The sequence below is a fragment of the Cuculus canorus genome, chromosome 3 (genome assembly GCF_017976375.1).
Source record: "Cuculus canorus isolate bCucCan1 chromosome 3, bCucCan1.pri, whole genome shotgun sequence".
Lineage (NCBI taxonomy): Eukaryota > Metazoa > Chordata > Aves > Cuculiformes > Cuculidae > Cuculus > Cuculus canorus.
In genome coordinates this window covers 29753656-29767724 of record NC_071403.1, presented here as the reverse complement: position 1 = coordinate 29767724, position 14069 = coordinate 29753656, and the positions used below count along the sequence as shown (strand labels likewise).

The following is a 14069-nucleotide window of genomic DNA, read 5'->3' as shown; positions in this document are numbered from 1 at the left end:
GACTGCAAGTGCAACAATCTCGACAATATTTGCAGATCTCAATGCTGAGTATGGGAGTAGCAGAGACTTAGCTTGTAGCTTGCAGTCAAAAAAAAGACTTGTTAATTCAGCACTGTTTTAGCTTGCTCTGTATATGTGTATTCGTTCTTAGTGAGTTTTTTTTTTTGCTTCTGCTCTTTCAAGTCTGCTTCAATGTTTTGCTCTGTTTTGATTGTCTCATTTCTTTGTAGCTTCCTTTACTTAGCACTTTAGGCACTTAGCAATGCACTAAAACCTATTATGATACAGGTATTATGCACAGAAACTCTGTTCCTAAATCTCATGGAATGTTTTAAAAACATTTTTGCGTTGTTTTCTCATCTGTTATCTTCACCGTCTGAGGGCATCTAATTTGTAAACCAAAGAGGTGATGAAGAGTTAATATTGCTGCTTCCTAGGCAGGTTCTTCAACAGCTGGAATCCCCAAGTAAGCAAGCAGTGTTAGGGCTGGGCAATTTAATCTTTTTAATGAAAGATTAATATCTCTTCTTAATATGTAAATTGAGGTAATAATGTATTTTGACTTCTAATGAAAACATCCGTTAAACGGCAATGTTTCATCAAATGGTTAGTGAGGAATTAAGGGTCATCACAATTTAGTTTTAAAATAAAGATTGCTTAATTAGTATTTTTCCTAAAACAAAACTACATATTATATACATTTGAAGTTTACCTGAGAGTGTCTATAATTCTTTTTGTGAATTGGGAGTAAACCTGGACATTTTAGTTACAACAGTTACTGAGAATAATCAATGGAGTTCCCGGGATCTCATTGCACAGCAGTTAATTTGCAGGCAAAAACGGTGTTTTACTGCAAGAATGCTCTTTTTTTAAAATCATATTTTATGTTCATGAAACAGTTGTACATGTGAATGGTGGCATCTTTGTGCAGGGGCAATGTAATAAATATTTTAAATAACTGCATATTCTCCTTGTTCGTATAATCAAGAATGATTCTATATTTCAATCTATGTAATTGGATATAACAATTAAACTTACAAAGTTTATTCTGTTCTCCAGCCTCACTTAAGAAATTTAAGTCACTCCATAGCTAAAATTACACATCAATTATTAATTTATAAAGTGTTATGTTCTGCTGTATCTTATTATTTCAGGTCGTGTCTTCATGGTTGAAATTTGAATTCGAGTTCTACCCTGGGATGTTGGTTTGAAAATTCCCAGATTTAGACTAGAATCTCATGAGGGAGTTAGAAAGTCCAGGAATTAAAATATCAGTGGTGGTCGTTGGGAAGAGGGGAGTAGTAAAGCTTTATATTAGTGTTCATGTAACACAAATTCATATGGCTGGAAAGTGAGACTAGTGTAAAATTTCACTGGTCCTTCAGGAACAAGCTAAAAGGAAAGCAGACAGCTATTAGGATTTCAAGCTCTTCAAGCTCTAGAGGGTCATGACAGACCTGAATTGTATATGAAAGCAGAGAGTCCTAAAGAAGCTAATTGTTGTAGAATGAGTTTTGACCTTCAATTCAGAAAGAACTTGTTTCCCTTAATGGAAGGGACAAATGGTACAACTTTGAACTTTTGCTCTGGAACATAAATGTGCAAAGATGCATTTATAAGACTGTATTCAGTCCAAGTCTGTGAATTCAAATTATTTGAGTTTGTGGGGCTTTGGGAAAACTGGAAAGAACTGTTAAAATGTGAATAATGTAAAACTAAAATTCAGTCAATTTTTTCCTTGCTTCTGTTGTGTTTTCTGTGTTTTTTCCTCTGATGCTGGTATTTTAAACTCCACATCTACAGTGCTAATTTGACATTGCAACATGCCCCAGTCAGTCCTACCTGATTTTTCTTGCTCATTTGATTCCATCTTTTCATTTTTATTTCCAGGAGTAAGAGAAGGCATTGTCCAGTGCTAGTACTTTGCTCATGATTTACGCTTCCAGTCTTCTTGTCAGGAGAGAAGTTGCACATACATAGTTGGAAGAGCACAAGAATTAGCACCTCACTTAGTCCTACAAAAAAATTATCCATCATTCCCTCTTTTCTAGTTTTTTTTTTCTTGACTTCTAACCTTGTTTGTGTTTTGTCCAGTTGGTATTTGATTCATGAGTTAATGAGAAGTTGTTGAAGTACTTCTGATGCAAAGCAGAGTAACCTATTTCTTAAATGACAAAAATACTAGGAGACATAAAGAGGTTTTAATCGTTTTCCTGTCTGTGTGAGTAAATAAATAGATTTATCACTAGAGATCCAATGCCAATGGCACAGAAGACAGGAGGAAATATATTATGTGATATATACTGAGTGAAATGGAGCCCTAAAGAACTTCTACATTTCACAGGATATAAAGATGGGGATTGAACTGCAGAAAATTGCGGAGAACTGCAGGGATTTTTGTATAAATTGCTAGCCTTGATTTGTTTATTTTTTTCATCAGTTTGGATTTGCCAAAGTATAATTAAAGAAAAATTGTCATTCCATTAAAAAGTTCATAGATCTATGGGTTTTTCTTCTCTTTAATTTTTCTGGGGAACAAACTGAAGGTTCTGTGAAGCAGAAGCTCTTGTTCCTGCACAGCTGAGGTGAGCAGCTCTACAGGGACCCAGAACTGCCAGGAGAGGCATAGAGGAAATGAACCTCGGGAACCTCTGCAGAATGCTTTGTGCCTGCGCCCTTCTGCCAGATTGAGTTCCATCTGGTGTATCGTGTTGCTACTACCTTAGAATCTCAAGAATGCTGTTTAACAACATCAGCTTCTTGACTAAATGTGTTGGTTTGTCTTTTTTGTGTGAAGGATATGACCTCAGAATAGCCCTTTTCTTACACCTGCTAGAGCTTACGTACAAGAGCAGCCTCCTGAATTACTTGGGCAGTAAAAAGAAGATGAATAGTAACCTCTAGGTTCTATGCTTTAATGTGCAATACAGGATCATGTGTCTGTTTGTTTTCATTAATTTAGCTTGTGTCTCACTCACAGTGATTGTTTTGATTTTCAAGCATTTCCGTAAGTATTGCTGGCAAAGATGAAAGGTTTGCTTTCACAAATATCACAAATATATTTGTGATATTTGAGCAGTATTGATATGTAAGCACCCCAAATGCATAAGCATCTTGGTTGAACAATTCTTTATTCCTACGTCTGCATAAATTAGCCCCAAGCGACATGGTTAGTGCATTTCTGAAGAATGTCAGCCTTTACTTTTCGGTTCATATTTTGTTCCACAACACAAATGAATTCTAAAGATTTAAGAGTTAAAGTCAATGGATGTCAGAAATTTTGGTGCACCTATTTAAGTATGCTGAAGAATTTTAGAATCAGATTATGTCTGATTGTTTTCTTTTTTACAGTTTTTTTTTTTTTTTACTATGTTTTCTGTGACTGTTTTTCTTTTCAACACTCTGCAGAATGGGTTGCTTGTGTGAGGTCCAACTTGCTGGTTTTGTGCTATCTGCATGACGTGAAGAATATCCTGTACCTTCATGATCTGGCTACTGGTGCGCGTCTCAAGACACTTCCCCTAGAGGTTGGCAGTATTGTGGGATATAGTGGTCAAAAGAAGGATACAGAAATATTCTATCAGTTTACTTCCTTTTTATCTCCAGGTAAGATTGGTTTTTTTTCCCTTTAGTTATTGTTCCTTTCCCTGGGAACGATATCTTTCCTGTTTTCCTATGTTTAATAGTTATTAGGTATGTCTAAGATGCAGATAAAACTGTTTCCCTCGATGTAGTGAGTAGTGATTGCGTACTTTAAAATTTACCAGTATTTGATCCGTGAGGCCTAAATAATATGCCTACTAATATTTAAGAAACCCGCATTGAGAAATTACTCGACTGCCTTATACTAGAGATGAAATTGTAGCGTTCTAACTGCTTTTACTTCATGCAGCAAGATATGTTTAATCATTCTGTTGAAGACAGTTGCCATTATACTTAGGTTAACCTAGTTCTCTCTACTTTACTAGTAAAAATCGATATAATTTGCATTCGTATTTAGTTGCACTTTTTTTACTAATGAGAAACAAATTAACATACTTGTGTTTTAATACCTACAACAAAAGTTGTAGTAAACGTATATGTGAAATAATTAATAAAGCACTTCTGAAACCATAGATACTGACACTGTAAAAGTAATTTTTGCTATTCCCTGTAAAATATGTTTATCCCTGCTCTCCACTCCAGTCAGACACTTAGGTGAGCACTCTAGTGGTTTTTATTTATTTAGTACCCAGCAAAAGAGCGCAGGTCCAAACATCACTATGGTTTTGAATATTAACTGCCATGCCGCTAAAAATAAAACAGAACAAAAGATGCAGTACCAGGAGTTCGGTTGCTTGTTACTGTAATATTAAGTTGATTGACTCCTGAAATGCAATCTATGACTATGGTTATGCTTCATCATGTGGTTTCCTAATATGCAGCTATTCTGCCTGCTCGCTCTGTAATGTTTGCCAGTATATTATAGAGCTTGGGCAGCTCTGCCTGTGACCATCTAATGTGTTTTCCTTTGTGCTTTTCCATCACTTTCTGGATCCTGATTTTTAAGGGAAATGCAGCTTTAATGCTTGTTTGTACCTGTCACCCTGCATTAGGTTTGCTAGTCACTTTGTGACAAATGAAGAAAAAAAATTCCCAGCAGGTTAGAGTAGTCCTACTTTTATTCCCCCATTAATTCACCATTACAGAAAGAGACTTTATCAGTTATTAAAAATGTTGGATTTCATCTGTGTTCCTTTGCCAATCTGTGTCTTTCTTTTTCCACAGTCTGTAAAACTGATTTAATGAGGCAATTCCCTATATCAGATATGGTTCCTCATTATTTCATGTTTCAATGTATTTTTTATAGCTATAACCTTTGTAATAATTAATTCTGGTTTCCTCAAAGTATCTAAAATATAAACAACAACAGTGTTTCTATCAAGTCTTATCCACCTTGCTTAATTTTATTACATTGAGGATCACTGGAGAGGGCTTGTTGCCTTAACTTTTAGTGTTCTTTTCCCTAGTATATGTTTAAAATTTCAGAGACCTGCTTGTTGTAAAGCAGAAAAACAAAGAATAATTTACACTGGGGTTCCTTTTCTGTGTTGTATGTATCTGTAATGTATCCATGAATGTTAGGATTTTGTATTATGTTAACTAGTGTGCAAACGTGATAGTCACAGTCTATGGCACACACTCAAATGTTATTAGCGTTGAATGACAGGAAATGGGATTTATAATCTAAATGTAAATTCTTCTTGGCCAATTACACATCTGTGTAATGTCTAGATTACTGCAGTCTCTGTGATTCTGCCTCTGCTGCAATGTACAAGTTTTACACTGCTTATTGACGTAAGTGTTCTCGTGTGCACAATCCTTTGGAAATCATAGGTACAATTCAAGCAAGTGAAGTTGCCTTCAGATGTGCAGGATCAGGATGTAAAATGAAGTAGACACAATCAAATTGATTTTAGTTACATGGGTAGCCTGTGCTAGTCTGCCACAATGTCAAGTGGATGCTTAGCTCTTTCCGTTATCTGAGGGTCTGTTTGAATTGTAAGTTCAAAATATTTATCACAAAGAGAAAAATGTTGACCTGAGTGAAATTCTTGATACATTTATTCTCAGTCTGGTGACTCCAGAGATGTTTTAAAATTGACTTTATACTTTGTTCTTCCGACATTATCATTCTCAATAAATGCTATGTAACTTCATGAAAACAAATATTTTTTTCCATTTTACTTAACTCATTTTGAATACCTGCCTTTGTATGGAGGGTGACATTTTTTTCTGTACAGTTAGTCTTTGCACCCTTCCCAGGTGAAGTGTATGTATGTATGTGTTGTGTTATGTTATATAGTAACTGAAAGAATGTGACTGGACCTTCTGTTTTTCCTACTGCTGAGTTACCTTTGCCATATGTTATTCCATCAGAGTGCCTAAATCAGCATCCTTTTAATGAAGGACATGCACTAAGCTGACAAACCTGCACTCTGTTTTAGGTATTATATATCACTGTGATCTGACCAAAGAGGAACTGGAGCCGAGAGTTTTTCGGGAGGTGACTGTGAAAGGATTTGATCCTTCTGTTTACCAGACAATTCAGGTAATAAATATGAATTTTGCTGTCTTGCTGTAATCACTTATGCAAAAGTTTAACAAAATTGCACTTGGCTAAAGGTCCAAGTTCTTTGATTAGCTCCTGGGTTGCAGGTCTGTGTGCACTCTGAAGGAATTCCAGCAAGTCTTGTTAGAAAGATTCGAAGATGCCATTGCAAGGAACAGGGTAGACTCAGTCCTTAGTCACCTTACATTACGAGGCAATATATTCCTTAATTTTCCCTGTGTTATGGTATTCTTTGATATTTCTTTTAACATCGAGCTGACATCAAGCCTTTCCATGTTTATATATTTCTTCTGCCAGGGCAACTTGTGGCAAGGTGTTGAAAGGACATAAGATATTTTTCTTAATCTCTTATTTTATAATTTTACCTCTGGCACATACACAGGGCAGATTCTTGATAAGCATAAAGACAGTAGTGTGTGTGCATGAGGTGGTTGTAAATAGCTCCATATGTTTTTTTTCTGCATCTCCAGACAGAAATAAGAGTGTTGTAGAGGACAGTTCGCTGGAAATGTTCTCACAAAGAACGTGTTTTTACTGCTTCACTCAAATTTATTAAAAGACTTCTGCAGGGTATCTTCAGGGCATAGTGAGCTGAAACAGAGAAAGAAAGCAGCATTCTTTTCAGGAAAGAACTTGGTACAATTACAATATTGCCAGCAAACTCAGAAGGATAATAATGGAACACAAATACCCCTGTAATTAAAAAGAGTTTAGAAGGGGTTGCCATAAATTAGAAATAACGTATTTTTCTAGTAAATCAAATTTTATTAAATAATTGCCTGGAAAAACAAAATCTCATTTTACATTTAAATCAATTACATCCTAAATTAAGGTAAAGTAGAATGTTAATACACATAATTTCAAGGAGGATGCATGCTATTGCTGTGCCCTGGGAAGCCTTCACTCTGTAAATCACTGGCAGCACTACACTACTCGGCTGTAATGGGGTGGAAGTCGATATCACTGTTTCTGTTTTTTTCCTTACTTACTCCTGCTCAGCACCAGTTCTAGGGAGATGTGGCCTGTGCAGTTACACTGGGATCAGTGCTTATAAAGAGCACTTTTGGCTGGCCACTCAACTGGTTTTGTCTTTTATCAACAAATGATCCCAGTGTGGCAGCATCTTGGAAATTAGTTTCCCGTGTCATTCAGATCCATGGAGTAATCTCAACAGAGCTGTGAAACAGGCTGTTTGTCAGGGCCAGGCTGGGACTGCCTGGGCATCTCTGTAGTAACTTAGCCTGCCAGTGCTACACACTTCTGCCAGACTCTAGTCCTCATTTCCCTTTGTGGGGTCCCACTTGGAGCCTTGATGATGCTTCTGCTTGGCGGAATGAAAGGCAGGTGACAGCTTATCAAAGCAATTTATAAATGGCTGTCAGCCTAGATGAGAGCCTTGCATAGCCACTGCAAAACTTGGGCAACATTGCAGGGAATTGTGGAAGAAACACAAAATAAAAAATGCAAGAAATATGCCAAGAATAGGCAAAAACTACTGATTGCAGGTGCTGAACAACGCTGCAAAATATTTTATTATTTTTATTTTCATCAGAGTGAAAAAGAAAGTTGCTCTCTGTCCTGATCCACGTCCTTAATGAAAGGCAAATCTCCTGCCAAGGTTCATCCTTTATTTCATGTACCTGAAGAAATACCTACTAAGACTAGCAATCCTCCTAGCTTTGTTTGTGTAGCATATATGAAATTTTAATGAGTTGTTGTTCTTCAGCAATCTTTGAACGTAACTGAGTTGAGAAGATTTGAACTGAAGTGTAAGGTGTCGTGTGTGTGAAACCTGAATTAATGGCAATTGAAAATGCCACAGTGCCTGCTTTTTGCTTTTTTGGATCCACTTTACAGTATTTCATAGACGCTGCATGTACCAGTGATAGTTTACTACACTAGGTAAATTTATCATAGAGCAGCTGCTTTATAGTACCTGAGGTTAAATTCTTGCCTTTTGGCAGCCCAAAGTAAGAACAATTTAACCAACTTATCTTGCAGTCAAAAAAGAGCTGTCATCACATCTGACATTTACACCAGACTTAAGAGCATGCCTGTAGATTGTTGATTCTGTGACAACCTGCAGGTACATAGTCTGCCATAATTACTCTTACTCTGCCAACTTACTCTGCCATAGCTTGTGCATATGCCCTTACCTTGAAAGACTCTGTGTGACCTTCATGAAAAAGTCAGACTATTTAAATACTTGCCACACATCAAAAATTTATCCTGGCTACTCTTGTTATAATAAATGCAATATTAAATTGTGTTAATAACTTTTCCTTTGCCAAACACTTTTTGGAATTTGTCTTTGCCTCCCTGGATGCTTCCATCCATCACAATGACAGACTTTTTCAGGAAATAGTCTGGAGTGGGTTTTACAGGAGGAAAAAACACTTTTGCAGGAACTTGCAAATGGCACTTGCCTACGCTTTTTAGTGTATAAATAACTTGATTGCTACTTTAAACGAAAGGCTTTTGTCTTCACAAAGTGTCCAACTAAGTTATTATATGCCTATCCATATTAGCACCTCACAGTGACAATCACTGATAAATAGCCTTCTGGCCTGGCTCACAGCTTACCTACTTTTAGGCTGATATGCAGGATTATAAGTGTTGAAATTCCAACAATAAAAATGCTGTTTGGCTCCTTTTGCCATTCTTTGAATACTTTCCAGTACTGCCCTTAAAATAGTTGGAGGTGAACTAGAAATAGATGTTGCAATTGACAGGTCCTTCTCTGCCAGGCAGCTTTCCAGCCACTCTTCCCCAAGCCTGTAGCATTGCATGGGGTTGTTGTGACCCAAGTGCCAAAACTGACAAAGCTTTGTTCAACCTCATACAGTTGTCACTGGCCCATTGCTCCAGCCTGTCCAGATTCCTCTGGAGTGCCTTCCTTCCCTCAAGCAGACCAATGCTTCCACTGAACTTGGTGTCATCTGCAAACTTACTGAAAGTGCATTCAATCCTCTCATCCAGATCATTGATAAAGATACTAAATGAAACTGTCCCCAACACTGAGCTGTGAGAAACACCACTTGTTCAGTCTCTCACCTCCATCGTCAAGACCTTATGGTACTGATTTCAAGTTATGAGACATTGATAGGGAAAATTTGTCTACAGTCATTCTGGTTCGTAGCAGAACTTTACATCATGCAGTTTGGCACAACAGTTAATCTCTGTTTTGGGAAAATACAGTGCTGAGAGAAGATGAGTCAACCTTGAGATTGATTGGCAGGGTTGTGTGAGTAACTTGTGCACAGCACCTGCCTATGCTATTCCTGGTAGCCTACGCTATTGCTAGTAGCGTCATTCCATGAGCATCGGATTCCCTTGTTAAAATAGAGTAGCGGAGGTCAGCAGAGGAAAGCAGTGTCCTGTGAAAGCTGGGGGAAGATCAACCTGCTTAGCAGTGCAACAACTGCTGTGATCTCTGTGGTTTTTCAGTGTGGATGTAGAGATGGTGTTACTGTTTTTTCTTTCGCTTATCTAAGTATTTATGAATAGGTCACTGGAGTTTAGAGAGAAATTCAGTAGCTCCAAATTTATCACTGTTGAGAAAAAGCACTCATACCAGAGAAGAGGCATTTACTTTTTACATTAATTCTGTGCAGAGACAAGGAATTCTCCCCTTTTCAAGGGAATAAATTGTTTGGGAACCCTTTTCTTCCCTCTTCTGGGAATCCAGCACAACCAAAAGGGGATTGATTTTTGAGGAGCTGGACTTTGTTGTTTCTAAAAGTATTTGAGGTTTGACTCTCCTGTCAATCTCATGTCATGGCAGGGTAGAATCAATACTTGGGGGGAAACAAAGTTAATTATTGGGTTTTGTTTCTGTTTTATTCCTTTTATTTCCTTGTGGTTCCATATTACACTGAGGAAGAAATTGAAGAAATACTTGGGGGTGGGAGGCAGAATGTGAAGAAATGCACCAGTTTTAGTGCTTGCCATAGTGTGACAGACACCTGCCCTCTTGCAGGGGTGAAATGAGCTTGGAGTTGCTTCCGTCAGAACTCCAAGGAGGAATATTGAAGTCTTCAGCTCTGCCAGTATTTGGCACTGACTGACTGTGGTTTTGGTGCCAAGACAACAGTCTTACTCTGGAGGACATCAACAAAATCACAGTGACAATTCTGGCAATATTGGCTGTCTCTTGATGTGGATTTAGCATCTTACTCCCTTGACATGTGGTTGTTCTGATCACTGCTTTAATCTGCCATTATCTCTTATAATTGCATGTCACTGAAGAAACACTAACTGCAAACATAGTCCTCTAGTTTTAAGGCCCTGCACTTCTTGAAAGTCGAGAGATTGTATATTAAATATGTTACATATTTGCAGCCATGGTGCAATCCTTTTTAAGGGGGGAAAGTATTGGTGTGAAGGAATTTATCTCCAGAAGTGTATCGAGTAAAGGATTTCCCATAATGCCTTTATATGCTCTTGAACTATTAAATCCTTATGCTTGAGCAGAGGAGTACCAGTTGGCTCTACACCCATTTTATTTAAGCAGACCCACCCAGTGCCTTTCATATAATTCCCATTAGTAATTCTGGCAGATCATGACACTCCTTAAGTGTCTCAAGTGAGAATCAGATCTCTCTATATTCCAAAAGCATGAAGTGATAGGATTTTGCATTGCTTTCTTCACTGATCCAGTTCAAGTTTTGTTTTAAAACAAAAAACTTGTTTGGAGTTGCTTTATCCACTTATTGCGTATCACAGAGTATTGCTGCACAATTTAAGATGTTGAGAGCTTTTGTTCAGTAGAAAGCAGAACAATGGAAGTGTGGTTTCAGATGGAGATCGAGTACAGAACTGCTCTTAGGAAGAATTAGCACAATATCAGACCGCACAGTGTGGAGGGATAATATAAAAAATGCCAGTTTCTGTGTTCATTTGAATTGTCATATAGACTTTGTGATTCAGTAGTTCTAAGCTTTTTATATTAGATTGTTCCTTTTTCTGCTAAACATGCAGGAAATTGAAAAGTGTTTTAAGAGAGTCTGTAGAACCTTCATACTCAAGACATTAAAAAAAACATTCATTTAAGTCTCCAAGTGAAGTGATTACTTAGTAGTTTAACTAAAATTAATTGTGAAATATTCTTCTTATGCCTTACTCAGTAGAACTTTTGTTTGAGCTTGTAGTGGTTTGTTTTCTGCTTTCCTAGTGAATAGAGACATTGGTTGATGTACTTGATTCCAAGCTGCATTCTGTGCTCCAGTTCTTTCTCAGAATTTCTTAAAATACAGTGTAAAATAACATGGATTAAAATGGAACGATAGTCATTGAACATAATGTAAAGAATCTGTTTTTACACACAGGAGCTTTAAACAAGAACTTAAAAAACTGATTAACAGCCTCCCATGTCTTAATTGACTGCATTATTAATTCTGAATAAAAACCAGTTTTTATTTTTACTATAAATGCCTAATACATTTTACCATCAACTAAATGTCATTCACTCAGACATCTTAAATGTTCTTGTGTTTTTAAGCCTTCAGGAATCTCAGTAGGTAGATTCTTTGCTGATATAGACAGATGAAAATAATGATATTTTTGGAGTGAAAGTGCTCATTTTTTGTCCTCTTTCTGAACAAACCACTGAAGATTTTTCCCTTCTGTTTTTTCTCCAGCTTTCATATCCACTCCTGTTATTGATCTCACCTCCAATAATTAACCACAAACACGTTACTATTTTAATTAACTCCCTTTTCACAAGACAAGTCAGAATTCTATTTAAAGATTCTCAGTGGGAATCTTCTTTCAACTTTTCTTCTCCCTTTTTTTATAAGCATATCAATACTATTTCTCAAAGATAGTAAGTATTATTAGCTTCTTTCTACAGGAGCAGAAACATTCAGATATTTGCCCATGGTTGCACGTTGATGGGATGCTGCACCAGGGACATGTTTGGAGGCTTTGCTGTTCTAATGGCAGTGGTTTGCTACTCCTCTTTTTGCTGATCCTCAGAGATGAGTATTCAGATGTAGTTTGAAAACTTAATCAAGCCAGTCTTACACAAGTAGCAGTTCATAGAACCTCTGCATCAATAAAAAAGCCCCCACTCCTGATATCTGTAATAGTATTAAATGCTGACAAAACTCTGTCTTTTCATCAGCACAGTGTTTGTGTGTCTTGTATAGGGCAGATTGGATGGCAGTTCCATCATTGGTGGAGAATCAAACACAAAGGATGCTTCCACAAAAAAATGCTCCAAAGCTTGTTTGTAGCTGTTCAATACTTGCTTAGACCAAGCAGTCATAAAATTGGAAAATTTTGGCACACTAAGGACTGCATGTATAATCCTCCACTGAAAGAAAGACATGGTAGCTACCACTTTTCTCTGCCCCATTGTTGAGGATAAATGTCAAACTTCGGTGTGCCAGCATTGTTCAGAATGAGAGCGCTCCTCTGCAAGTGTGGGAATTTTCCTCTGCATCTGCCCACCCATTACTTTGCCTTGTGGAGCCTTCCCAGGGGGCATTAAATTGTGACGATAATGCTGCATTGAGGACAGATCACTGTGGACCACAGTCATTGGGTTTATTCACACAGTTGGCAAAAGGTTATGAGATGGTTTCAGTTGTCAGTTACCACTGGTGTGGGCTAGAATTCAAGCCATTGGTCTGGCAGAGAATTCCTTTACCAGGCCACTGAGACAACCGGGCTCTTTTGGTTGTATTTTTCAGTACTGTGCCAAGGATTGTCATGTAAGTCTGTTGAGTAGTCATTATGTTTCTGAAGAAGGGGACTTAAATTTAGTAAAAGTTATATACACAGGTATATATATATGTGTCTGCCATGGAGTGTTTTTCAAATTCAAGATTTGCAGAACAATAGTAATTAGAGTTGTTCACATGTTAGGGAAGCCCATGCTACCTAAGAATAAAATATTGTGCACTCTGTTTATAGGTGTTTACACATATTTAACATTTACATTTTTAACATTTAAGAATTTATACTGTTTTCTGAAATTTAACTAGTACAAATTCTCAATGTAAGTGGTGAGGTTTTTTTAATGTATCTCTTTTTTCACCAGTTGTTCCTGTGAATTTTGTATGTGTAAACTTCCTCGTTGGTCTTCTCCCAAACCGCCATAGTTTTGTAAAACGATCATCTTTCACTTGTTCTCTTTTTTTCCCTCTTTTCTTGTGGTTGGAGGTGGCGGTGACATGAGCCTGTACCAATGTCCCAAAGTTAGCTTTCGTGGCTACCATGCCTAGAGCATGCTGATCTCTCCTGGGCTCTATGGCAGGTCACTTCTGCCTGTACCATTCCCACCTGGCTTTTGTCTGCCTTGTGCTTAAAAGCCTGCAGTCTCCCTAGGCAATTGGTCCCAGTGGCTCCCCGTATTTACTGCTTTTGCAGGGAGCAGGGTGTCTGCCACAAGGTCTCATCTAAATTCCCTTGCCACAGTTAAAATGCATTGCTTTGTGTCCCTCACAGACATGAAGGTCATTCTCTTTCTAGTTAGAGCACACTCACTATGTGTACCTGTATTTTTTTTTTCTTTAGACTGAAAATAAAAAAGGTGTGCTCTATTCAGTTTTTCTAGTAGATTGTATTTTCTGGGCCTCTTACCACTTTCTTTCTTTCCCTGGAATCACTTTTGATTACCAGCATATGATGTGCTATGTTTTAAACCAAACACACCACTCTCACTGAGGCTTTGCAAATATTCAATATATCAGAAAGCATTACTTCATATGGTTTGTGGGTGAGATGTTTGCTTATATTTTATGTCCCAGTACAGCGTTTGCCTTTTCCCTAACAGTTTGTTGTTTGTTCAAGTTCAGTTTGGTGTGTACTATAACTTCAAGGTACTTTTCTGAATTATTTATTTTGTCTGTTGTTCCCTCCCCTGTAGGTGATTGCACCTGTCCAAGTATAGTAAGTTGCATTTCTGGATTTATTGGATTGCATTTTACCTTTTCAGGTAGTTTTGCATTCT

General features: G+C 37.4%; 1 protein-coding gene across 1 annotated transcript in view; it reads left to right on the top strand.

Moving 5' to 3' along the window:
• PREP (prolyl endopeptidase) overlaps nt 1–14069 on the top strand; it is a 107433-nt gene that overhangs the window by 59362 nt on the left and 34002 nt on the right. The window contains exons 9-10 of the mRNA XM_054061942.1: nt 3409–3606; nt 5988–6091. Coding sequence (XP_053917917.1) covers nt 3409–3606; nt 5988–6091 — 302 coding nt within the window. The remainder of the gene's footprint in view (nt 1–3408; nt 3607–5987; nt 6092–14069) is intronic.